Raw genomic sequence first — 15,477 nt, 5'->3', positions numbered from 1 at the left:
TGACATGAGTGACTCAGCAAGCTTTCACCTTCTGTGGCTCTGGAGAGTTGCTGCATCACTCAGTGCACGCATGCACGCACACACACACACACACACACACACACACACACACACACACACACACACACACACACGAATTCCCCAGTCTTACATGCCCACCACATACATGAGCATCAAACACCATGTGCATACATGTTGACGCAGTCAGCCCTTATGTTCAGTGCAATGCCTGGAACAAGAAAAGAACATATTATTCAAGGCTCATCAGTTGAATTAACGTGCAGGCAGAGAGGCGTGTTCACGTGGCAAGGAGCAGGCTTTGTAAACTGGAGCCATAAGGCCGGGTAGGAGGGCTTCCCCTGCCTCGCTACGCCAGTCACAGGACTCATCACCACACAGACGTGACTGAGGGAATGTGGGGCGCAGGCTTCGTGTCCACACAGGGGGGATCATCTGTTTCGTATGTAATGTGGTCTTTTTGCTTACGTATCTTTGGGTGTGTTGGAGATGGATGGGTGTAGGGAGGTCTGAGGGGAGGGGTGGGCTTCCAAAGTATGAAGACCATATGTTAAAATAAAACTACAGTTTATTACAACCAGCAAAGCGCAGGCCATTGATTGTATGGGTTCCAAAAACATGGTCCTCACCAAAGTTATTTGTGAATGTGGCAACGTCACCAATGGGGCAACAGGCATGAGCTGTCAGATGATACAAGTTGTATACAAGAGTTAGAAGAATATTTAAAACATCCACTACAGCTCACAGCCTGACCTCCTGGTCCAACTTTGACCTATGCTCATAGTGTAATTGTGTGCACTATGTGATGAGGCATTAGCAACGTCATTACAGACTCACTTTTTTTTCTCCATTTTTAGAATACTTTGTTGGGTACAGTGTTATCATAATCAGTGAGGCAAACAGACAAACAAACAAACAAGCAAAATGTGTGTAAACATGTACCCGCTTAGTGTTCTTTGCTTCTTTGAGGGGTCGGTCTTGGGCTACAACACTTATGTTTATAACTTACAGTAGAATAAGGTTGAGCTTTTGGGCAGTTTTGATATTGGTGTTAAAATTCATAATACTTTCAGTTTAAGACGAGACTGAAGGTTAGCCATACAGTGCAGACAGTTGGAGTCAATTGTGACATCAGTGGTTCTTACAAAAGGACAGAAAAAGTGTGTGTGTGTGTGTGTGTGTGTGTGTGTGTGTGTGTGTGTGTGTGTCTGTGTTGCAGATATTGGTAGAACAAGCCTATTGTAAACAGCTTTGTATTTACAAGCCTGCCCGTGCATAACATTCGTTTCTCGGTAAAACAAACACAATCAGAGAGGGGAGGAATTTTTCTCTTCAGCATGGCTGGTTGTGATAAATGAATGCAGATAGAAAAGCTGCCTTCAGGACTGGAAGACGTTGAGTTTCAAAAGTCATTTGCTGAATAGATAGTTGTTGCATAATTTTTTACTGCTCAGTGTGTGAGAGTACAGTCCTTGGTGTCCACAGGCACATTCCCACCTTTGGGGAGTCAAAACTATCCCTCCTACATAGACTCTCCTGCTTCAAAACGCTGCAAATAAACAGTTATATCATAATTCAGTAAAATAAATCTGCATGTTTAATCCCAATGACTCCAGTTACACAATGACCATTGTGGCTTTAATAGAGTTATGTATTCAGATAAGGGATTACAAGGCAGGGGCACTAGGGAGCAGCACCTCTTCTCACCAAAGCTGTGACTGAACAGCAGCACCAAGTGGTCAGCACCAGCTCCTGCAGCATGGATTTGTAGCAGGCCTCTGATTTATTATAAACCACAAGTTATATCATGTATGCTGGAAACTCTGGCCCTTTCACCCAATTTGATTTTCATACTTTGTTTGAGTCATTCACCTTTTTGTGTATCCAGATGGGGACGCATGAACAGAAAGTGAAATTAAGATGTGTTCATGATTCTCACCCTATATTCTTGGTAATGGGTCTGAACCCAATAGCAGCAGGAAGCTGGATGAAGAACAGTGATCTGAGATCAGTAAGGGCGGGGATGTTTCAACTATTAAAATTTGCAACAAAAATGTCTGGGAACTTGATGTCAGCCTCAAATGAGTCAGGGTGATTCTCAGAAAGCAGACTTCATTTTGGCAGAATATGGTTTGTTGGGTGGTGTCACTCATGTTATTCATCCCTCAGGTTGACTTTTCAAATACCTTCCAAAGTCTGAATCACTGGCTGGATCCTCTTCCACTGTGCTGGTGATGCGCCTGTTTCCAGATGGAAATGACGATACTTTTTGGAAACATTAGAGGAGCAAGATGATAAAAACCTGTTATACAGTACCAGTCCAAACTTTGGAAACACAAGGTGTCCAAACTTTTGACTGGTACTGTACATTGTATTGTTAATAAAGCGAACAACTGGACCACATACCTCTGTATCCGATGGAAAGCCAATTTTAAATGTAATAAAGCAAAAAGAAAAAAAAAATCTACAATGCTGTGAGTGTTCGGGAAGCAGAAATCACAGTACAGTTTTTGGACTGGACAAGAAAGATAAATGTGTGTATGATGTCAAATGTCAGGAAATTGCTACAATTTCCTAAAGCCCACATTGACATGTTGACATTACTTGTTTTGTCTAATATTTTACAATACTGTGCCCAACTTTCATTACATTGCCACTTCGTATCTTTCATTGACCAACTTTCGTTTTTCAAAATTGTACATCTGCCAACTTCCTCCATCTCTACCTCTTCATCTTCCATCTCTCTACCTTACCTTTATCTGTCCATCTTCTTCCTCGTGATGTCCCGTCATAGAATAACTCCACACGTATGACAAAGACCTGTTGCATAAGATCACAGACAGTGAGCCTGGCTGCGCTCATACATCAGCAGCGGCTTTATCCCGCCATCAGCCAGTCCAGACATACAGGTACACACTCCCGACATGTCCCATTGTCATTCAAATGTTGGGCTGGTGATTGAAGTGCTTATCTCTCCTAATCGGAGCGTGTAAAGGTATTACTGCTGAGGGAGAGCGTCGCCACACCAACTTTGATATGGAAAATCACATCTGTGAGCTCCCAAACAACATTATCTACAGAGAACTGAATATACCAGGTAAAACCTTTCCTGCAACCCCTCCATCTGTTGTCTTGGATTAGCTCCATGCTTATTGCCTTTTTTTTCAGATCCTCAAAGACAGAGAGAGCAGGGAAGGTGACGGGGTGGGCAGGGGGTGGGGTGGGGTGGGGTGGTGGTGGGGGTGGTGGGGGGGTTGGAAAAGGGAGGCAAATAAAGAGCCGAACACACATCTTGTTAAAAGTAAGATTTGTAAGCTTATTATTTTGTTATCATGATCATTGTTATAACCTCTGTTATGGTTTGTTCAGTTTACAGTTTATTTTCAAGTTCATTTAAAGTCATTCCAGTCGAAGGTAAACATGATTGTAAATTGTTGTTTCCAACACTATTAAATGCTTTTGTTGTTTTGCCAGACAACAATCAGTCACACTCTCTTGCACACACATACACACCCACACAATGAAAGAGCAGAAGCAAAGAGACTGTTGCTCGCTCGCCCATTTGTTCCCTCACGCACACACATGTACACACACTTACACCAGTACACACAAAGACGGACAGCATCTCATGCTAAAGCTCCTGCACACAGCCATGATGTAATTAACAGAAATGAGCTCTGATACTTACTCTCCCTCACAAACACACACATTCATTCAGACACACACACACACACACACACACACACACACACACACACACACTGTCTTGCTCTCGTGTCTAAGTTCTTAAGTGCAACTTCTTGAAGAGTGATTTACCCTCTTGCACAGCTCTTCAACCCTCCCCCTCAACACCAGAACCCGAACCTCTCCTACCTCACCCTCCCACCAAGAGCCATACATACACCTGGACTGGTTCACACACATTATTACAGTCTCTTAAATCTACTCATTGCTGCTCCAAAGCCACATTATCCTGTTTGTTTCCACAGAAAGATGCTCTTGTTGGAGCTAATACATTTCTATGAATTTAAAATGTGTAGTGCAGTTCGGCCGTACCACACAAAATATATCTCATTCTTTTGTGTGTGACTTAGAAGATCATTTGATCTGTTCTAAAAAGTGTTCAAATACAAATTTCTGAGGGAATAACCACCCTTTGGTTGAACTGGTCCCAGCCTGGACCACACATATATATCCTGTAAATATATTCTGTTATAGATATAGCTTTGTTTTAAAGGGTTTCCCTGCAATTTACTATTGCACTGCCATAAAACTGGGGGACTCACAAGAAACAGATGAAAAAATAGATCAAAACTGGTAAAGCAGAGACCAACATATTGATACAACTTGATGACACCCACTGTTGGTCCATCCCTGCCTGGTAAATGCCCATATTTTTCTAACTGTATAGTCCTCGTTTGTAACTCTGTCCGAGCTAAGCCTCGTAGCATCATCAGGGTTATTTTCTCAGACTTTAAAAAGCTCCCTCCAGAGCCACAGAGGACCTGTTACACGTTTTCACAGGCTGAGTAATACTCCTAATGAGTCCCTTTAAGAAAACAAAAATTTCCAAAAGTTATACTCTATAAGATAATTCAACTGTAAATTTGAATAATCACTTAGCTAAGAGATTCAGAGAGTGCAGCCCAGGTTTACTTATGGCTCAACCCACCCAATTCTCCAACTTTTTAAACCCCCGTCTTCCCCCTCAAGATAACCAATTATACACCACAACAATCTCAAAAAAATAATTAAAAAAATGGAAAAAAAACAAACAAACAAAAAAAAAAGCTAAGCTTCAAGTTTGTAAAAATGCTTACATCACATTTCATCTCGGCAGATTTCAAAACATTGGAGTTCCATTCTTTGTCTGTTTTGACATTTACACAGGTATTTGAACGTCTCATACGCCGCTGTGTGACCTGGTTGGCCAGCTTGCAGTCCATCATCTTCATTATTCATTATCAATATAATCATCATCACCTTCATCATTGTTATCAGCTACTATGGTAAGCCATGCCCTACTAGAGTCCATTGTTGGCAGGGTAGGGTAACCATGGTGAATAAGGTGCTAGTTGCTATGGAAACGCTATTCTGAAGCAACCGACTGGTACAGTTGTTTGAATTTTGAATTGCCGTACCTCCCCACCAAAGCACTTGGTTTGTATGTATTACTTGTTGCTTTAGTTGTGTTTTGATTTTTTTTTTTTTTATTTTGCATTTTCATACTTATAAGATGTACAGTATGTGGATGTATTTTCAGGCTGTTAGTACCATTTAAAATATTCTCACTCGCTATCAAACACTCAAACACACATGGCACACTCAGGCATATGTTTTTCTCTCTCGCACACAGACTCACACGGTAACAGAAAACTGTTTACATGTTGCATCTGACAAATGAGTTTACAGAGATGAGATCGGTAGAGCAGGCTGCTACACCAACATGGACCAGTGGAGAAATTCTTATTGGCCGGGACTTGACCTGTCCTTAGGTGATTGTGTGAGTGACTGTCCTTCCTCCTTCGTCCCTCCTCCTCACTCCTGTTCCTCTCCTCCAAACAGCTTGCAGTCGGTTGAGAGGAGGGCAGTATTGCTGAGTGTATCCATGGCTGCTCCGTAGCCACCGTGTGCTTTAGTTAACCTCGGAGATGACAGAGGACTAACCGAGTACTTCAAAGACAGGGACAGAAAAGTAACAAAGCAACTTATAACATCAATAAACCCTTGCAGTTTCTGTGTCAATGGCACATCTACGTCCCTCCCGCCAAAATGATTTTTAAGTGGATGATTCATCGTTTAAATGCTCTGTATTTTCCCCCTGACCCCATCCAGTTCTGTTGCCTTCTGTAGAGACTGATGGTGAACACAGGATGACACAGCAGAGTGGAGATGGCAACTAAAACACTGGTATCTGGAGTCCCGGGGTGTGTTTGTGTATGAACTATCAGCTACTTTGACCAGTCTCCTACACAGGACCAGCACAGTTCATCAGCTGGTTCCTTTTTTTTCCTCTATGGACTGGGACAAGTTCCCAGCATCAAGATAACATCAACAATAACATCAACAAAAAAAAGGCAATTTCAGTTCAATTCTGCTGAGATCTATTTGATTCAGTTCATCTGAGTTCATTTTAAGTCTTGTTGCAAGAAACTATGGCAACTAGCCCTAAGGAAGTGTTTTAGCCAATCAGATCCAGGGGAAAGTCTTCAAATGGTTTTCAATTGGGTTGTTGGATTTGATGCTTTTTCTTCTTTTTATTATGTTTTCAGCCCCGCCCATCTCCTGTTGTATAAATGCTTTGTGTGGTGTGCGTGATTCAACAAGCTCAACCTATGGCCTGTTCAGACACACACACACAAAAACATAGACATACACAAATGCACACTCGTACACAAGTCTACCACACCTGCATCTGTGTGCACAGGCTGACTTTAATGCAATATACAGTTCAGTCTGTGTCACGAAGCGCCTGAAGGTCTTTAAACTCCACCAAAAGCACACTCCCTCAAACACACACACACACACACACACACACACACACACACACACACACACACACAGACACACACACACACACAGATGCTTGAAAACTCTCATTTCAAAGTCTTGCTCCTCTTGCCTTCTGCTCTATTTGTGGTATCTTAACTCTCCTCTCCTCTCCTCTCCTGACTCCCCCACTTCTCTCCCACCCCCTGATACTGTACACCCTCCCAAGGCTAGTTGGCATGGTGACGCTGATGGGATGGCCGNCACACACACACACACACACACACACAGAGACACACACACAGACACACACACACACACAGATGCTTGAAAACTCTCATTTCAAAGTCTTGCTCCTCTTGCCTTCTGCTCTATTTGTGGTATCTTAACTCTCCTCTCCTCTCCTCTCCTGACTCCCCCACTTCTCTCCCACCCCCTGATACTGTACACCCTCCCAAGGCTAGTTGGCATGGTGACGCTGATGGGATGGCCGTTGCTAGGAGATGAAGTGAACGGCCAGAAGGAGCATTGTCACGGTGAGGAGAAGGCGATCCCTGGATGGGCTGCTTCCGCTGACGCTCTTCTCCAGCTTGGGAACGAAAGGGTTAAATTCATCTGTAAATACAGAGACAGAGAGGAAAACAAAGAGGGAGAGTGATGTCTTTATTTTCATTTATGACAATGCTAGCAGAGAATTTCTCAACACTTGCAAACCTTGAAAGGAAAATTTAAAAGATAAGTTTTTCTGAGCTTCTAAATGTGCTGTAATCTTGTTACACAGCACGGCCGTTACTAAAACATGACCAAATGTGTTTCAATGAAGCAGCCTGACTGAACAAAAGGCAGCACGCACTGTCTCACTCCCACTGAAATGTGGTTAGTGTGCTACAAAGACAACACAACAGTGCCTCAGCAGACTGCAGCTGTTATTAGAAAGCTCTCATTGTTCTTATACAGTGACACATTCCCAATCAGACACACTACTTTTACATACAGACATACTGTATATAATGCAGCTAATCTATCTGTATTTGCACCTGGTGGTGTCCTAAAAATAGTTTGTGGTTTTTTGTCGCGGGGTTACGCACCGAACACTGATGTCTAGTCGAAGTACAAAAAGAAGTCAGCAGACAGTTCGCTACATGCCTACACTTCTGAGACACACATGGGGCGAGACGCACCCTCTGTAGTCACATGATTAATGAGACTGGAGACCAGACAGTAGCACAATTTTCTGTCTGTACAAAAGTCACGCTGATGCTGATTAGTAACTCCTGTGTTTACGGTCCGATTGGGATGGAAGTGAAGTGGGGATGTTGTCAGTGTTTCCACCCGGCACCAGATCTAGTTCCAGAATATTTCCAGCTGCTCTGTGGGTCAGACAGCAGAGTAATGACTGGCTGACACCTGGTTTTAGAGATGGCCTCCTCTGGTATGCTCCGCTGGCCAATCTAATGAGGTCTATGCAGCAGTGGAGCTCAGGTTAAATGCTTTGACCGCTCTGTAACTGAGCATGCGGCTGAGGGGTCAGGACACTGTGTTACTTTGCCGCTGACAGACAGAGGAATGTGGTCTTGAAGACACAAACAGCAGACTGCAGAGAATCTCGCACAACTGGTTCTAAAGTCCGGCTATACTAATCGCCTCATTACACACCTACACACCCACACGTACCCCCCATCTCTCACTAACTGTCACAGATAAACACATAATCATTAGCGTGCATTTTTTGGTGTAATGTTTGTGCGGGAGTGTGCGTGACGTACATCGTGACCCTGATATGTTCTGAGCCAAACATTAGGTTGCACAAGGAAGCTGTGTGTACGTGTAGCTATGTGTGTGTGAATGCACGCCATATTTTGGGGCAGAAAAGCAGGCATCTGCCTGATAATGAGGAAGTTCAGACACCTGGAGGCGTCAAGGAATCTGAATGTCATGTTGACAAGAACAAAGAGACTCCTTTCAGTCCTTGATTGTGGTCTGTCTGTACGCGGTGTACTTGTGTGTGTCAACATGAGTGTGTATGTTTGTCAGTAGCCATCAACTTCAGTGGCTTCTGCCTGAGCTAAAATGTAAGAATATAATGTCATATAATGACCTAAAAATAGAAACCCCTTGTACACAGTTCAATTCAATACAATTCAATATAAAAGTCCCATAATAAACACTTTATGAAAATAATTATCTTTTATTGTTGTTGACCACTCTGGCAGATTAGTGTTGATCCAACTATGTGTTCATCTTCTTTGAATAACTTGTGGTGTTCCCCGACTAGAACGTCCTCATTAAAAGGTAATTCCAGGGAAGTGGTAGGCTGAGCACTTCTCTTAGTCGCTGGTAAATTGAGTTTCACAAATAAAAACAGTGGAGAGTCATTGTAAGATTAAGAGCAATTGTCTAAACTTGGTTAGTGAAGCATTGGTTTCCCAACCAAGGGCAACTAAATATAAACTGATGGAATATTTCTAACTTCATTTCTGGGAAAGTCTCCACCTTTTCAAACATCAGCTGAGACAGTTCATAGTGTAATTTTAGTTATAGCCTCGGGCGGAGCCACTATAAATAAACAAACTGAAACAGAAGTACTATTTGGAGGGTATAATTGATAAGCTGAGGTTGATTCTATGATCCATTCTTTTCGCTCCATAATCCAAATCAGGCAAATTCTATTATGAAATATGGTGCCATGTGATGTTTGGTTATATCCCTAATAAGCATGAGGAAAACAACTGATCTGATAGATTTATCTGTGAACAGTACAAAAAATAAAAATATAAAAGGCAATTTCCACTGACAGAACACATGCTGAACATATACACTGTAGGATGTATGGAATCGGAGTATAGTGTATTAAGTATATATTTATCAGCGTATCCAGTATGATTCACAAGCCTTTATTTGGCATCTTTTGAACTGACTGAATTAAAAAATACAACAGATGTTTCTCCAAGTGTGATAATAACCGAGATGACAGAGTTCTTAACAGCTTGTGTGTGTGTATGTTCTGCCACTGACATCCAACCTGATGTTGCTGGCAAAGCACACCAAACACACTATCGCTTAAAGGAGTGGTAATTGCTACAATAAACCCCATTAAAGAAAAAGCTTCTGATTTCTCCACTAATGGCCGGACCTGATCGTCAGATGCGGTAACCTGAGCCAACAGGGTTGGTAAATGAGTATCCTCCCACTGAAAGCCATCAGTAATCACATGGCTGCACGGGGAGCTGCTAGCACCATTCCATCTGTGTTGTAAATGAGATCTAAATGAAATCTAATACTAGAGGCCGTATTCAGGAGGGAACCACTGTTGAGCTGTAGACACTGATTGAAAGGGGCAGTGTCCAGGAAATAAACTGTGAGCAGTGAAGGGGAGAGAGAGCGAGTGAGTGAGTGAGTGAGAGAGAGAGACGGATGGTTTACAATATGATCCTGCAACATTCAGCTTAGTTAAACATTTTCAGACACGACAATCAGACGGATTGGAAGGGAGCAGTTAGTGCGTGTCGCCTTGTGTTTGTGTGAATGTGCTGATGTGAACTTTGAATAACAGTAATTAAAACTATGATGTGATGAGTCTAATCGGCAGTCAGGAGGACTGAGAACGAGGGAGGGGAATAGGAAACTGTACCGCTTCTTTGTTTTCAGTTCATTTCACAGCTCCCTGCTGATTTCCTCACTTCCTCTCGCACCACTTGGGTTATCCAATTAATTTAATTGGCAACACAGCACTACAGGTGAAAATGACCCATAGGAGCTGAGGTAATTTGTGCTCTGCTATTGTGTCAGCCATTCACTAAATATTAACAGTATTGTCATGTACTCCATTTTCCTTATCTGTTCAAGTACATTGAATACAATTATTCTTCTGCAAAAATAATCTTTTGCTTTTCTTTAAATTCTTGTATGTGCTGTACCTTGTAAACAGTTGTGTACGGCATGTGATTTGTCCGTCTTTTTCAAGTGGATCTTTTATGTTGCTGGGATGAGCATCTTTTAAATTTACTGTGTGTTTACACGTATGTGCTGGAGAGGAGGGAGGGAGTAAGTGGTGAGGATACGTGATGAGAATGAATCGCTCGATGATATAGTGGCAAACAAAAGTACTGGTGAATTAACTTAAATCTGTTACCATAAGGTAAAAAACCATGAACAAACAGACACAATATAATTTTGAAATGAAATTATTTCTTTTTTTATATTGTTTACATCACTTCGATAGCATTAATACATGGAATAAAACCCTAAAATTAATATCATTTTGAAAAAAAGACGTTAAAAGAGGGAAAAACTCAATTTCACACATCAAAAGGTGAATAAACTGAGTTTTAGTGGCTTTCCCCTCCACTGCATTCCTACTTGTGCTCTGGGAGGAAAAATGGAGGATGGGAATTAAAGGGCGGGAGGATGAGGAGGGCATGGAGAAAGGAGATGGAGTGAGAGAGAAACGAGATGAAAGCATGATGAAGTGAGGAAAAAAAAAAGTAAGGGAGAGGTATCTCAACAAACTCATATGACCTGCAGCCATTCGCGGCAGCCAGCGATGAGTTTTCTTATGACAGTTACGAGAACAGACTGATTTATCCCACAAGCACATGCATTCAGGCGTGCGCGTGCACACATATGAACAACAACACAGCAGCACATTTTACAGGCTACCTTGGAAAAGAGCGTGAAAACTAGACAGGATGATGATTGATACCCGCGTGTCTGGTTGTGTAATGTGTGGCGTCTAGCTGGGCCAAGCTCGCTATACATGTTGCCATTGTGCTACTGCATTGTTGTTGCCATAACAACGAGAAGCAACCACATGATCATCTGAGATATTATCCTAAAGTCTGTCACTTTTTGATTTACTGCTCAGCTTCTCCCTTGAATTGCTGCCAAACACAGTTCCAGCCGTAACAGATTTAGCAAGATTCCCGTGATTCCCATGAACGCACCAGTCGTGTAATCCTGACGAGAGCAACATAAGGACAAACGGTGAGCACTTGCCAAGATCAAGAACTACAGAACTACAGGAAATCCGAACAGACCTTCCCTTTTCTGAATGAATTTTGAGTTATTTTTTGGTAAATCACCATGAAACTCTGTGTTCTTTGCTTATCCGGGTGAAAACAGCGAGTGTGAAATGAATATGCATGTAGTTGTTTAGCAGGATCAGCAGCTTGCCAAGCCAGCTGGTGCTGTGAAGTTAACTGTGTTGGAGGTTTCTTTTTAAAACAGCACATTTTCAGTTTGGTTGGCTACTTTTGATGCTGTATGACCGATGAACTGGTTGCTCTGCCATCACACGTTATTGATCAATCTGCTGTCAATATTTAAAGGACATATGATATTCTACAAGGGAGTTATTTCGTCTGGGAACTGAGGGAGTGAGAGACACAACCTCCCTTACTTTTCTAAATCTAGTTTTTGTCCCCCCGCATTTTTTAAATTTCACCGTTACAATTACAATGACTCACCAAAATCTCTTTAATCTAGAAACCTTAAATTGATAAAAAAGTGAAAATGTAAGAATTACTAAAATGTGCCAACAGAGCGGAACAGAATTGTTTGGGGACTTTTTGCTGCCTGAGTTTTGCCTGTCAGGATAGATACAGGTTGTCCCGACTATATGATTGGTGGAGATAGTTGGGGCTGGATGCAGCCTGACAGGATGCTCTGCAGAAACTTGCACCAAAAATAAAGATCATCGGACAAAGAGAGAGTAAACAACAATGCTCTTTATATAACAACTCATATTTGGTTTAAGTTCCAAATATTTCTAATCTAGAGTTAATCCATTAATAATGCAGAAATGACCATTCCTAATTAATATGTTAGGCTACCATTATAATGAATGAATGAATAATGAAAGGCAAAAAGACCAATTTTATCACCATGTGTGTCACTTATTAAGCTGTTCTCTATAAATGCAGAAAATATTAATGTCCCACATGCACTGGGAGACATTTTCATTACAATGAACATGGGCACTGCAGGTTAATTTGAGTCAATCCCACATACGCCCTCCTGTAGCTGTAAATACTAGTGCACCGAATGTCTATTAATCCACTGCTGAAAACAAATGCATCATGCTTTAAAAAATTAAACTATATACAGTATTTATGACCACTTTTAAAAGTTTTACAGACAGGGAGGGGAAGTTGGAAAGTTTTTTGTGGGATTTGTCAAAAAAAAAAAAAAAATACAATAAAATAATTACCCTGTAATTTCAGTGTGGAAGCTTAAGAAGTGTGACTCATAATTTCATGATTTGAGACTGATGTGATCTGAATGACAAACACAAGTCTGGGTCTGTTTTTTGGGAACCCAGACGGGCCGGATATATGTGCTCCACACTTACTCAACGTTATGTGTGTATAAGTTTAAGCGAGTGTGCGTACGACTCACCGATATCGTCAATTTTTAGGCCTGGTCTAAGTGTGTAGTCTGGCTCTGTAGGCTCTGGCTCATCGTCCACGTCCGAGGCTGAAGGAGGGAGAGAGTGAGAGAGGAGAAATCGAATGAGACGGGAAAAAGAAGGAGAGGGAGAGTGAGGGAGCAGGGGTTAAACCATTTCTCCAACCCAAAGGATTTTAATTACATCCAACTTGACATCTTGAGAGAAACGCGCACAAGAGTGGCAAAGGCAAGGGTGTAGGGGTTAAAAAAAAAAAAAAAAAAAATCTCCCAGAGCAGACAGACTGACAAGCCATAACATCAACCAGCAGCCCTGACAAAGAGAGAGAAAATGAGTAAGCAAGTGAGACAGAGGGAGTGGGGGAGAGAAAGAGTGAGAGGAGGAAGGTGAGGGCAGGAAGATCAAACTGAAGAAGGCAGTGTGTGAAAAGGGATGGAGAGCGATGGGTTCGGGGGGGTATGGGGGGGGGGGGGGTGAAAGAGGGAGGAGAGGTTAATACTACAGGGCTGTGGAAGTTAAAAGGACCGGACAGGCCAGGGATCAAAGTCTGTGTGTACATGTGTGTGAATGTGTGTGAGTGTGAGTGTGAGTGTGGGTGTGTGAGTGTGAGTGTGAGTGTGTGTGTGTGTGTGTGTGTGTGTGTTTGTGTGCTCTCTCGCGTGCGTGCACGCGAGAGAGCGGGTGAGAGAGGGTCGAGAGATTGAAGGACGGCAGGAGCGCGAGTGAGAGAGGTTAACACTATATATACATAGCCACCCACTGACCGCACACAGCAATAAATGGATTCTGACAGGGAGCGAGGGAGGAGGGGTGGAAGGGGAGGAAAGAGGGAGTAGAGGAGAGGAAGGAGGTGGAGGGATGAGGGCCTTCAAAGCTGAAGCTGCTCCTTTCTGCTGCTATAGAAGGACAGAGAGGAAGAGAACGACAGGAGGAACAGAAAGAGAGAGAGAGAGAGAAGGAAAGAAAAGGGGAGCAAAGCGGGGTTCTGTGCTTTGAGTGAAAATGCTGCAGGGGAAACTCAGCAGGAGTATTAATAGCTCTGCCTCCTTTAGACTGTATTTAGACTGTATATGCATCTGTATGCAGCCGGTGTGTGTGTGTGTGTGTTTGTGTGTGTGTGTGAGTGTGTGTGTGTGTGTGTGTGTGTGTGTGTGTGTGTGTGTGTGTGTGTGTGTGTTTGTGAGTTAGAAGTGTGTGTGAGTGGCTTTCGGAGGAGCCTGGTGCCTGGAGAACAGGTAGAGAGGCCAGATGGGTGCAAGTACAGTCTGCAAACGGGTCCAAGCATTGCATTACAGGTCACACACCACACACACCACACACACACACACACACACACACACACACACACACACACACACACACACACACACAAAGTGACAGACTTACCCGTGGAGCAGCAGACGTACACTCGTAGTCTCAGACAGCTGCGGCCGTGGTGATGGGTGGGCGTGGCTGTGAAACATAAAGTGCACAACTGATCAACATGGTGCTAGCCTGAATTCATGTGCTCATAGTGCTTGTATTCAGAGTTGGACACAACTAACTGCAACTGCTTAACTGCAATTCACCAAATTCTGTGGACAGTTTAATGTTGGTTGTAAAAGCAATGGGTTAAAAATGTTCAGATCTGATCTTAACGCAACACAAAGGTTTGTACAGTGGTGTGAACAACAACTGGTTGTCTTGAACAGCTGTTTTGTAAGAAAGACAAACGTTTTATCTCCATACTGAATCTGAACTCACATTATATAGCATATATAGATTTTTGAGGTGATGCTGGTATTTATATGGTGTTTAAAAATCTGATATATTGTGTATATAGTAATGTTCCATAACATAAATATAAAAAAACACTCTTGATATGCATCCCTCACTGAGCAGGACATTTTACAGTTGGAAAATCAGCTCGTCAGAGTTATTATGTAATTGTCACACTCTTTCTAAATGACCTCAGACCTAGTTTGGCATTTCTGTATTCCAATTATTTTTGGTAGTTATCAGCCAGCAGATACACAAATACCGAAATATGCGCAATGAGCTAATACAGACTGATGTATCAGTCGGGCCGACTTAGAAGTCGAGCTCTTATATATAATCATTTGAGGAGCATATTTCTCTGGCTGTATGAACATAACTAAAAAAACAAGTTTTTTTTAAGGCCAGGAGAGAACTAAACCGAAGCATGTCTTTGTAGTAAAGCACGGTGCAGCTTTCTGATTTTGGTGCAAAACAACTTTCTAGAGACGTCTCCCGGAAAGTAATGTAGGTTAAATGAGTACAGCGCTCATTATGCAGCCATTTAATGCATGAGACATTTATCTTTAGCCTGAAATATTTGTTTTCAAATTGTTTTATGACTAGCTAAAAGTTCATTATTTATACAGTGTCATATTAGCACAAGGTGTTGTGAGTTAATTTGATTAGCAATCAACAAAATGGATGAGCCCACCTGACTGCAGGGTGATATGATTAGATGTGAAGCAGCAATTTGTTATGCAGAAATTACCTGAGGACAAACTTTGACTAATCTGAACAGAGGATTCATCAAATCCATTTAACAATAA

The 15,477-nt window shown here is 42.2% G+C and overlaps 1 protein-coding gene across 1 annotated transcript in view; it reads right to left on the bottom strand.

The window, feature by feature from the left end:
- Positions 1-6,916: 6,916 nt before the first annotated feature.
- efna3 (ephrin A3) overlaps positions 6,917-15,477 on the bottom strand; it is a 53,933-nt gene continuing 45,372 nt past the window's right edge. Inside the window, exons 4-6 of the mRNA XM_022756794.1 lie at positions 14,300-14,365; positions 12,904-12,981; positions 6,917-7,122 (exon numbers count right to left, since the gene is read on the bottom strand). Coding sequence (XP_022612515.1) covers positions 7,004-7,122; positions 12,904-12,981; positions 14,300-14,365 — 263 coding nt within the window. The 3' untranslated portion in view covers positions 6,917-7,003. The remainder of the gene's footprint in view (positions 7,123-12,903; positions 12,982-14,299; positions 14,366-15,477) is intronic.

This window comes from Seriola dumerili, unplaced genomic scaffold (assembly GCF_002260705.1).
Source record: "Seriola dumerili isolate Sdu_G_001 unplaced genomic scaffold, Sdu_1.0 BDQW01000258.1, whole genome shotgun sequence".
NCBI classification, from domain to species: Eukaryota; Metazoa; Chordata; class Actinopteri; order Carangiformes; family Carangidae; genus Seriola; species Seriola dumerili.
This window is presented reverse-complemented; position numbering and strand designations above follow the sequence as displayed.